Below are 12,161 nucleotides of genomic sequence, written 5' to 3'. Positions count from 1 at the left end.
TGTTACTGTGATCCTGGTTTGCCTTTCATGAGTCTGACACAACATCGCTGACTCTCATCCTCTCCCTGTGTTTTTCCTGTTTAGATGTTTTCTGGCTCCAGTGTGCAGGTGTGCAGGCTTTAATGTTAAGTTATAACATTCAGTGAATGAAGTATTAAATCCTTGCTGGAATGTCTTGCCCAATCCAACAGATGATATAAAAAGGCCTAAACTATAGACCTCGAACCAAAGTTGACTTCTGAGAGAACTTCTCGACCAGCATCATTTTAGCATGCGAAGTTGACTTCTGAGTGAACTTCCCAATCGGCATCATATCAGCATGAAATATGACCATGGGAATCATCCCTGGAAACTGTCAAAGCTAGAAATAGACTAGTCAAAACAGGAACTCCTTGGACATGCCCAGGATCCTGGTCAGATCTGGGACGTGCCCGAGTGAGGAAGCCAATCCGCCAGATGTTTCTGTGCATTTTGATGTATAGATTTGTTTGTCAAACTGTATAAAAGCAGGACCCTCTCACAGCAACGATGGAGACCTCACCTATGAGTGGACGCACTGAGTAGGACTTCCCAATTGCCAGGAGTGGTTCTCCAATCCTTCGCTGTGACAGAGGCTCCCCAGCTGAAGCATGGATCTGAGTGATGGTAAAGTATTAGGGCAATTGGTGATGTATCTTTCTTAATCGCTATAATTAACTCTTATGTAATAATGATTAGATACGTTACCTTGCTTATTCTTTACTGCTTTAAACTGAAGTAAAAGTAAGCTTATCTTTTGAACCTGTTGTCTGTGTCCTTTGTGCTGACCCCATCCACTGGCAAAACAAGTAGTTGCTGGTGATTTCTGAGGCTTGTGGTCAGGGTCAGAAAGTAACAGGTGAAGAGTGAAGCAAGCATGTGTGAAGGAGTATCTTCTTTGTCTTTCAAAGTCTTGTACTGATCATGATCTTCTCAAATGTTCTTCATAAGACAAGCACTTTCTGCCAAATATCACTTTAAAGAGTAGCATGTTTTGTTGTATTAAAGTTATTAAAAATGTTAAGGTTGTGATCATGGTTGCAAACTTGGTTTTCTTAATCCATCTAATAATGATGATGACTTAAGGTTGTACTCCTCATTTTTGTGAATTGGGTTTGACTTTTGGCTGTGTGTTGCATGTAGTCAAAAGTTTCTCCTCTGTTTAGCAAGGATTTTACAGTTACTACTAGTTGGCATCTTAGTCTTGTTTACATATGTCAGCATGTTTCTGGAACATGTAAATGTCTTAAATTTCTTCAGTGGTTATCTAATTCAAGGACATGATTTTTTTTTTTTTATCCTCTGATTATTTTTCAGGAAATAACCAGTGTAACATTAGCAGCCTGAAATATTTAGCTTGGATGCAAAAGCCTATTTTCTCATCTAAGATTCCTGCATCACTGTAAGTATTGCCTTAATACTGTTGTTGATGCTTTTCTATGAATTTCATATGTGACTTTGTTTTCCTATTTTGTCTTGTTATTGGTGTCCTTTGAGAGCAGAGAAAGTAAAAAAGAGAGTGAAGGAAGATAGAGCTATCTTTGAATCTCGATTATAACACTTGGAAAATTACAGCTTTGTGACTCTTATAGGCTGGATCTGAGTGATACCTCTAATTCCTAAGTTTGAAATCAGGAGTCTTAAAATCTGAAAGATCCCATGAAAGAAAATCAGGAGCCTTGGATGGTCTGGGAGAAATGACCTGAAACACACTGAACAGAGGTGTTTGTTCTGTTCTATATGGGTTTTGACCATACTGAGAGGAACTTACCAAGATGGAAACAGCATTCATGCTTGTAGATTGCCATGGTTTGCTTGTGCTTTTCCATTTCTGAAGACTGAAATAGTGTTGGACTTTGAAGACGTTGTCTCTAACGACTTTCCAGAGGTCATTCAGAAGTAACATGCTCATCCAGTTGGGCTTGTTGGTAATCAGTGTAAATTCTGGAATATAACACACGAAGAGAGAGATTTGTCACTTTGTCACCTCCTGGAGGTATATTTACTGCAATAACCGAGGTGATGATGTCATCTCCATGCTTCATGCTTTCTACCAACTGAGTAAGTTAATGCTACCAAACAGAATCAAGATTGGTTTGCTTGTAGCTACAGGTGACTAGAGTGACAGACTCGTGTTTCTCAAAAATTAGTAACTGCCCACAGTGACAGGGAAGAGCAAATGACATGTAAAATAAAAACAAGTGGGCCACATTATTATGAGAGATCTTTACTGAACCCAAATTAATTTTCTCCTTTCTTTTGTTGTATTTGAAGGTATAATTGAAGTTGAGTCTTCTTGTCTGAAAACTCTGACCTGTATTATATTCTATAGGTGCTTATTATGCTCAGCTCTTGAGGTTTTTTCCATTATTTTTATGTGAGAGGATAAATATAGCAATCTATCATTAAATTAAAAAGTTGAATGATTATAGCATTAGCAGAATAATGTGAGGATTTTTTTCTTCCTTAGACAGTCAATAGAATGGTTAGTTGCTGCTTTAACTTTTTGCACCTTAACTGTGTTGTGGGAAATAATTTATGCAACTTGAAATTGACAACATCGATGTCCACAGCATGTGCCAATGGAGTTGCTCTTCTACCTAGCAATTTAGGTTCAACAGGTCTGTTCATCATGCATTCTAAATCACTTCTTGGTAAGTGAAATAGGTTTTGATCATAAGATTACGGTTTGATTTTTTTTTTTTTTGCTTGTTTGTTTGTTCTGATTTTTTTTTGTTAGCATTTTGGGTTTTGGCTGAAGAAAAAAGAAATCAAGAAAAGATGGACTGGAATGTAAGACCACTCCAGAATGCTGATGCAAAGAAGAACCTGCAAAGTGAAGACGCATGTTACACTCAATTCCATTCTAATGCACATGCTTTTCCTCAGACAAATACCTATTCCTCTAAAAATGCATGCACTTATGCTGGAAATAACCAAATGATGTATCTGCCAACTAGCAATGTTGCCTTCCCTCTTGTAAATGCTGAAGGATTCAGAACTTCAGATCAGGCCTTACTAGGAGCAGCTGTAGCTGGTAATGATTTTTTTATGTCGAAATACTCAGTTGATCAACGTCCACCATCCTGTGTACCAATAGCTCCAAAACCTCCCAACGAGACATCACGGTTGCGGGCAGAGATGACTCAGACTTCTTGGCCAAACTCTAATGCCTATATTTATTCCCTTAACAAGTTACCTCCCCTGTCTCCTCAAATGAACGCTAGAAATAACGTGAGGAATGTACTTCGGGAACCTCAGTATGTCACCACAGATGGTTACACTGTGCAGCCACAAATACCGCAGCATAATTCTATGAGAACGACAATGTTATATCAAAGTAACATTCATTCCCAGAATTCTGTGTCTCTTGGTACCTCTGGGCAACATGTCCAAAACCACATATATCACCCCAACACTCAGTTTAAAGTTTTACACTCACTGAATCAAAATAGTGAAGCAAATGTACAGCTGCTACAATATCGACCAAATCAGACGGGACCAGAAGCTCTTAGTGGATGTTCTGCACCATCTTTGTTGCCTGCCAACTGTGATTCAAGAGCTGCAGCACGATCTTCAATAAGTGTACCACAGGCAGTTCAAAATGTGCCTAATGGATACACCCTTAGCCAACAGAGGCACCCATCGGATCCAAAAAATGCTACTGGTTTTAACAGCGTTCAGCAACACTGTCAGAAACAGCAATCTGGAGAAGTCAGTCAGTCAGTTAGGAATGTCTATAATTCAGGTGGAAATGTGACAGCAACTCAGCCTTTTAATGAAACGTCTGTGCCATCCTCTGGTATTTCCAAAGAACTGTATGATGTTATGCAAGAAATGGTAACTCTTTCTTCGGTGGCTGCTTCGAAGCAGCCACCGAGCGGTCCTGCTTCAGTTCAAGAAAGCCAGACCAGTACTTTAAAGAGTGGGCCTGTTAATTCTCAAATTGCTTCAGCAGCAGCAGATGAAAGAACAGTTATAAAGGACAGACTAGCTTGGGAAGCTCAAAGGCTGCTCAGTATTAAAAAAAAATTTGTCCTGCTTGAAAGGATGCATCGTTATAGAAGAAAATTGTTAACAGCTTCAGAACATCACAAAAGTACTCCCCCACCTCCTCCATCTTATGAAAGTAGTCTTACTAATCGTCTTCCATGGGTGCCCAACCAAAATGTACCACCTTCCCCATCTAAAACAGCGAGGACACAGAGTCCAATACTTAACTCTTCACCTGAAGAAAGAAATGACAAAAATATACCCAATGCTGATAACAGAGGATTAGAGATAACTCAAAATAACCCTCAAGTGGAGCAGGAAAGCCTTTCATCAAGCCCTGCTCCTATTCCCTCTCAGAGCAAACTCCCAGCTCCTGAGAGCACTCCCATATCAGAACAAAGGGATGCACATGCCTTGGCTTCTTCTCAAAAAATTGTGACATCCTTGAACAATGCTTCAGGTTTTAATCAAGTGGATAGCTCTACCAAAATTGCATCAAAGAATGTGCCAGCTAAGCCTGGGAACTCATCATTTCTTCAGTTTGTGTTGAGCAGCACAAATGTATTGAAAGAGGAGACAGCTGGTGCTACTGCTGATAAGATACTGACTAGTCTCCTGTGTAGTGAAAAACCACTGACAGATACATCTGTCTCGAGTGGAAGCTTAATAAAAGACACTAGTGAGAAGAACGTAGAAAGTTTGAAAGGTAAGCAGGCGCTTATGGTTCACACAAACTCTCATGTATCAGAAACAACCAAATCTGGTGAAGCTAAGTTCCAAAGTGATGTAGCTCAGAAAAAAACGCCATTTACTGAAAATACATCTTCTAAACAGAGCAATTACAGTTACTCTGCGGAAGAGCTAACTGCATGCCTGGGCTTGTGGAAAAAGCATCCGTCAGAATCTCTAAGTGTGCAAAATAGCCAGTCAAATGAAAACCCTACAGCACACCAGATTTCATCTTGCAGCCAAAACACAAAAAATAGAGAACAAAATAATGTTCCGGTTAGTACAGACGAAGCAATTTTGCCTGTACCAACTGCTTCTGCAGGACAAAAACTTGATACCCTGAGTTGCAATTTGATAAAAAGTTTTGAACTCCAAGTTGCAGTTGTCTCTCCTTTAGTACTTTCTGAACAGAGAACACAGAGTGAGCAGGCAGACAAATGTCCAACATCTGCAAGTAAAACCTATTCAGTGATTGACTCAGGAAGCACATGTAGCTTGCAAGAAGAGGGGAAAGGTGATTTAAGTGTGGTAAATACTGAAAAAGGAACAGTAAAAAATGTTCAGTCGTCACCCAGTGATTGTGTTCTGGTACAGAAAGTGGACTCATGTTTGCAACAGACCAAATTAGCTGATGGAAACAGGATTGTAAAAACCAGTGTGAGTGCAAATGATTCATATGATGGAAACCAAAGGAAAGTTAGTCAGTCTGCACAAGATGCCAGAGGAAATCTGCAGCTTGAATTACAAAACAAGCCTTCTCTTCCTGAATTGGGCATAAATTTTTCTAGTCAAATCTTTCAAGAAAGTATGAGAGACCATAAAGACAAGCAAGCTATGTTAAAGACAGGAGATACATCCACAGCTGTGTTGGAAGAACAAATGTTTTGTATTTCTGGTGTATGTTCTCTTGTTGAAGGTGATACGTTTTATAATCCACAAATAGCAAGTATCTTCAGGTCAGTCCCTGAGACACACACGTTAAATGATACCTTATCAGAAGGAAATGGATCAGACCCAAGGCAAAAGGAGCAATGGCTGGACTTGTATAAAAATGAGCTGAGCAATAACACTCCCCAAAGAGAGAGCTTGCTGCAAAAGATGTTGGAAGAATCACCAAGCTGCATGAGTAAAGCAAGTAAGGTTTTGAATGGTGTTACAACTGGTCATTTGGAGAAACAAAGCAGTGGCAATCTCCTTAAACCAGTTTCTACCTCAGAACAAAAAATGTCATTGAATGCATCTTTCAAGCATCCTGAAAATGACTTGGAATTTCTTGGTAGTATAAACCAGGAATTAGCTCAAAATTCACTAGATTTCTTGATCACCCTAACTGCTGAAACAAATGCATTCGCTGTTCCAAGAGACAACAGTAAACAAAATCACATGTCCAGTAACAATAGCACAGAAAAAGAGATTAGCATTTTTGGAGCAGAACCTGTTAAATGTCTAAACAATCAGCTGTCTGCACTAGTGAAAGAGTTTCCATATGGCATTGAAGGTGCTGATATGCTAACAAAAGAACCAGTAAAAAATGATTCTGTGGCCGAGCGGGTGGAGAATCAACCTCAAAAAGAGACTCAAATTTGTGGCAAGAATTCTCACTTGAAGGACCCAGTAGATCAGATAAAAGTTGCAGTGTTAAGCTCTGATCAGATGGAAGAACTGTTTCCTGAACACAGCCAGTATTCCTCTAGCGACAGCAAGACAGTAGCGAGTCAAGATTCAGAAAAAGCTTCAGCTGAGAAGGAGAACCTTGAAGGTAGCGTTCAGCCTGGTCAGAGTCTATGCGAGAAGAAAATAACATCACAAAACACCTCCGACCCCAGGGCGAAAAAAAACCCTGGTAGTCAACCCATTAAAGAACAATCTGTAGCATGTAAAATGCCACAGTGCCCCTTGAAATTTAGAACGACTGGTTCAGGGAAAAATGATGATCAACTTTCAAAAGCTGAAAATACTAGCTCTGCAGAGGGACAAGAAAACAGTGGTAAATCTGATGCTATAATAAAGAACAACTGTGCAGTTGGAAACGTGCCAATTTTGGAAAAAATCCCAAACAGTGTTAGCAAAAATAAAAAAGATATTTGCAAATACACCTCTGTAATGAACAAAAAAGCTAGGCTAAATGTGAATAATGAATACAAACTGCTTGCAACACAACAGGAAAAAATTAGACAACTTAATTCCTCTGAAAACCAGGATGTTGATAAATCTAAAAGGAGCAGCTGGAAGGAGGAGCTGCAAATCAACAGAGGAACCCCATTGATAGGCAAAGAATTTCTTTCTGACAAAAAAGAATGTCAGACAGCCTCAGAAGAGTTGTCAGAGAAAGCTGATCATACAGATGCAGACAACATGACAAAGTCATCCAAAAAGAAAGAGAGAGTTTTCAAAATGGAGTTACTTTCAAAAGATAAAATCAAAACAGGTTTGGCCATGAAATCCAAAACAGATGTTCACAAATTTACAAAGTCAGAATCTGTTGAAATTAAATGCACTGAAGTCAATCAAGGACAAAAAATTAAAACCCGTGAAGAGAACTCGGCTGGAGAACAGAACTGTAGGAAACAGAAGGAGATACTTGGGCAAGATGTAGGAATTAACATCAAGGAGAAAGCAAAATTATCAGCAGAAATAAAACATAAAAAGCTGAATAGTTATCATGCTGATGCTGTGAAATTCCCAAATTTTGGCACTGTAGACTTAAGGTCAAGAAACCACAAATATTCTCAACATAAATCTATGAAAGTTCATTCTTCACAGGAGCAGTCATACAAACGGAAGAGGAAGGAAAATATGATTGGAAAGAGAGACCCTAAGAAAACAAAGGTGGAAGAGGAAAGACTGAAACAATCTGAAGCAAAGAATTCCAAGCAGCTTTCACATAATTCCATGATAAATACTGACAAAGCTAAAAAATTGAATGGAGAAAATGGCTGGAAACCGAAGAGTTCATTAGCAGATCGCTCTGTGCTTAAACGACAGAGAAAAAGGGCTCGATCTTCTACGATTTCTAAAAACTACTTTTCTAACAAAGAGAGACGTCTCGATGGTCAAAACAAAGACAAGTGCTCTGAGAAAATGTTTTCTGATAAAAACCTGCTATACTTAAATAGAAGAAATAATAGATTAAAATTACATCTTCAAAAGGAACCAAAAAAACACTATCTCAATAGAGTTGCATTTAAACGTACGACACAGGAACGCATATATCTGACAAAATTAGAGACATCACCTGTCAGACCTGTCTGGCATACAAAGGCCAAAGTGTCGCAAAACAGCCCAGATGCGAAAAGGGATGCTTCTGTCTCAGAAGTTGAGAAATCATGCAAACGGGAAGTACTTGAATTTAAGCTGTGTCCAGAGATACTGTTCAGAAATCCAACTACTGACGAAGAAAGCTTAGCTGCAAAGAATTCCCTGGAAAGAGAGAAAGCCATTGTGGCAGGTATGCTGCTATCTTGAGTATTAATTTGGAAGTAAATTAATTTGGGAAAAAAAAAGTATGTACTCATTTTTAAATTCACATTACAGAAAACTACAGTCAGTGAAAACATGGGACTCGAAGCTCAATGTTGAAATAGCTTAGCTAGCTTTCTGACAGACTGTAGCTGTGTGTTAAGCTGAAAAAGAACATGAGTCTTTCCTTCAATTTAATGTTTTTTTTTTTCTTTTTCCTTAAGTTTTACAGGATAAAGTTAGAGTAGTTTAGAGCATGGCAGTTTCAAGTAACTTTGTGAGAAGGCTTTCTAACCTACTTGTAGAAGATAGCTTGGTTTGTTCATAGAAAGCAGATTCTTTTGGCGTAGTTACCAAAGGTGATCTGATTTGTATTCAGTGTTCACCTGATTGTGTATAAATCTGGCTGGGTGGACAGTGGAGGGAGAGATCATTTGCAGCATTGAAGAGAGAGAGGGATTGGGCCAGATATATCCTGCACTCAGTCTCCATGAACTTTGCCATCTTTGCTTTAAGCAGCCTTTTTAACTCCTCTTCTTCCCTATCCCCAGTCTTTCAACATTTTGTATGGGGGTATTGTGAAGCATATTTGTGTCAAATATGCTATATTTGATTTTAAATAAAACCAAATCTTAAATTGTCCATACCAGCCCTTGCAGTCATTTTTCACACCCAAAGGAAATGTCCTTTTGCGTGTGCTAGTATATGTATTAAAACTTGATGCTTACTAGAGATCAAAACCTGTGATACAGGAACCTCAAAAACATTTCTAAATTTTCTCTTTAGGTGTCAAAAGTAAAAAAGAAGATTGGTTAAAATGTGATCCAGTGAAGCAAAAAAAGATAGAAGAGATCTCTACAGGTGAAATGACTTCTGATTATCCATTTTGAAATATAAGTTAAATACTCTTTGCTTGGTTTTAAATGTTCCTTTACAATAGCAAATCTTAATAAAGTATTTTAACTTATTCTTTACTAGCTGTGCTGCTGAAATGGGTAATGTGGAGTAGACATATGGGTTTCAAAGATTTGTGGACATTTTTATTGTCATAAGAATATGTTGGAGATTGTTGGAATTTTCCTGCATATGTGTGTGCAGTTGCATCGGAAGTAGCACTGGTGACAAGATTCAAATACAGTTTTAAATTGTAGGTAAAGATGAAGCTAGCTCTTTCCCAGTTTAAATGTAGGAAGTGACATATCAAAATCTAGTATGAGGCTATAAAACCAGAAAGTGATTGTTCTATTTTATTTGGTTTTCACATTACGTTGACACCATCCGCACATACACCCATGCTCACAAGTACTGGGACCTGTGTGTCCCAGTAGTCTGGACAGGATTACTTGTATGACACACAGAGGAGAAGTGATGCCACTACTACATCTTCCTTGTTTCTCTTGATTGGCAGATTACTTTTTGTATGGTCTTTTGTACCCTTTAGGAGTCAACAGTTACAGCAGCAGCATCTTTCATCTCAGGATCTTGGTGGCTCCATCCTTCGTGAATCTTGGGCGAGGTTGCTCCCCACTTTCTTTGTTTCTTTGCTTTAGGTATCTTTCTAGCTATAGCCTTGTTTTCCTACTGATCTAACAGGAAGAGAAATGGTGCATTCAGCATGCTGTAACCTTGTTGCCATCCTCTTACCAGAGTGCAAGTCCTCTGTTGACAAGTTATCTGTGTGTAGTCTTGGTGCAAGCAACACATTCTGCAATGTTTACATCTCTTATTGCTGTTGAATGTGTCCTTGGCTGTTGGTGTCTGCGATTCTTTTAGCCATTCATCTTGTTTCTTCTCTTACTTTCACAAATGCACATTTTCATTTATACTTTTTCTTAATATTCTTTAGAAATCTCTCTTATGAAGACACTCAAATGACCATTTGGTACTTTAAGATGCATTGGAGATTGATTTAAATCTGAGGTGCCTGGTGCTTTGGGAAGGAAGCTTGTGGCATCCTTTTTGACAGTGGGTGGCTTTAAATACCACATGCATGAAGAGTAGAGTCATTTCAGACTCTTAGACTTTTGCTTTAACCTGCTTCTGTGTCTGTCTTTCAGCTGAGGGCAATATTCCACTTGATACAGCTATACAGATCCTGGACGGAGGTGGTGAGGCTCTTCACATTCCAATCAAAGACTCAAGAGAGGTGTTTCAGACCTACAGGAAAATGTATCTGGAAAAAAGATGCAAAAGCCTTGATAACACTCCTGTATCATAAGTCTTATTCAATATCACTGGGAAAAAAATGCCAACGCTGAAATGCTTTTTCCTGTTTACTTCATATTTCTGAATAATTGTGAAAGAAAATTCTTTTTGGGTGTTGCCAATTTTTTCCCCAAGTTGCCTCATATTTGTGAATGATTGAGATCTTATGCTGTATTTATTGCACAAATATGTTTTTGGTGCTGAAAATGCCATTGTCAAATGTATCATTTCTTTTTGGCATATTTGAATTTTTTTTTTTTTTTTTTAAAGATACAGGAGTTACTTGAATCTTGACCAAAAAAACTCAAACTCATTTAAATTGTCAAGGTCTGTTTTCTTTTCTGATTCTGGAAAACTTCTTCTTGTGGTACTTTCCATTGCTGGCAGTGGAAAAATGTTCCTACTGGAAAGGGATTGCAGTGGATTCCCAAGCATTACACCTTTATTTTCTACTTACTCTAGTCTGATTGTTGTGCTTTTAACAAAGGTTTCTATTTTCGTAGAAACTTTTTTTTGCTTTAAACTGGGGATACAAATATAAAACCCTTAAATCAAACATACAGATCAGGGGATACCATGATGTATTTATGCTGCTACCTACTTTTCTTACATTTCTTTTTGTGGAACTTTGTACAGATTGAACTCTGAGTTCTTCATCTGAACACAGTGCTGTAAACTGATAGTTGACTGAAGACTTCTCTTGTCTTTTTCTCTCTCTCTCTGCTTTCTATACACTTGAAAGAAAAGTGTGATTGTTGAAGTGCAGGGAGTTTGAATTCACTCTTGTCTGGACTATGTTGCTCACTTTAACCAGACTAATTAATTTCTTTGTTTATAAAGTGTTAGATAATGTTTGACTACACATTCACTGTGACATAAGAGTTATATTTGTTGCTGGATATTTTTTTGTTTAAGTGCCTTTTCATTATTGTTTGGAATTTTGAACTGAATCATATTTTTTTCAGAAATTTGGTACTTGATTCTTTCTATCTGTTTAAACCTTTATACTGAAAGTAAAAACTCTGTCCATATTTCATTGAACAATTTTTATACTTGAAATAAAAGGCTATGCCTTATCTTTTTTTTTAGTTTAAAGGAATAAAGTTGTGTTTATTGCAGTTAGTTAAATAGGCATTGAAGATATTTCTGTAGATGAAAAGCAGCTTTAAAATAAGTACCAGATCTTCCTTCTTAAAAGGTTTCATAGTTACAAGTGAGAACTGGACTTGAGTCCAAGCTTTTTCTAATGAATTCCTAACAGCATGTGCTTATACTCCCCCTGCTCTGACTTGGAGTTGTGAATTGATTGGCATGAGTATTTGAAGCCTTCAGAACTACTTGATTCCTGAAGATGTGTGCTTATAGGCATCTTGGATATAATTACCAAGTGGAGCATAACATTATAATTTCCTAGCTCTGTCTGTATGTTGAATTAAAAATTGGCTTTTTTGGGGAGAAAAGTGCTCCCCTTCCATCATGTGTACATTTCTTTTCTCAAAGTAGGGAAATGTTTGGGAGGTTTTTGACTTCCTTCCTGTCTGGCACAGCTGCCCTAATAACTTTTTTGTTTCTGGCTGGATGCCCAGCTATTAGTCTGTGGGGAATGTTGCCACTGGAGACCTTTGTAATAATGTTGGTAACTCTGAGAAGGTTTTATTTCGCATTTTCTTGGGAGTTTAGCACCTGTATTGTACTGCCTGCATTACAGAAGATTCATGGTAGCCTTAAGTGGACCCAGTACAAACAACACATAGTTC

The 12,161-nt window shown here is 38.1% G+C and overlaps 1 protein-coding gene across 1 annotated transcript; it reads left to right on the top strand.

Moving 5' to 3' along the window:
- Positions 1-2,799: 2,799 nt before the first annotated feature.
- KIAA1551 (KIAA1551 ortholog) lies at positions 2,800-10,417 on the top strand. The gene is made up of 3 exons (XM_009701140.1): positions 2,800-8,188; positions 8,986-9,060; positions 10,257-10,417. Exons 1-3 carry the CDS (start codon positions 2,800-2,802, stop codon positions 10,415-10,417), a joined length of 5,625 nt encoding a protein of 1,874 aa, XP_009699442.1.
- The last annotated feature ends 1,744 nt before the right edge of the window (positions 10,418-12,161 follow it).

This window comes from Cariama cristata, unplaced genomic scaffold, assembly GCF_000690535.1.
Source record: "Cariama cristata isolate BGI_N322 unplaced genomic scaffold, ASM69053v1 scaffold9025, whole genome shotgun sequence".
Lineage (NCBI taxonomy): Eukaryota > Metazoa > Chordata > Aves > Cariamiformes > Cariamidae > Cariama > Cariama cristata.
Note: the sequence above shows the minus strand (reverse complement) of the source record. Positions and strands in the feature narration are given on the sequence as shown.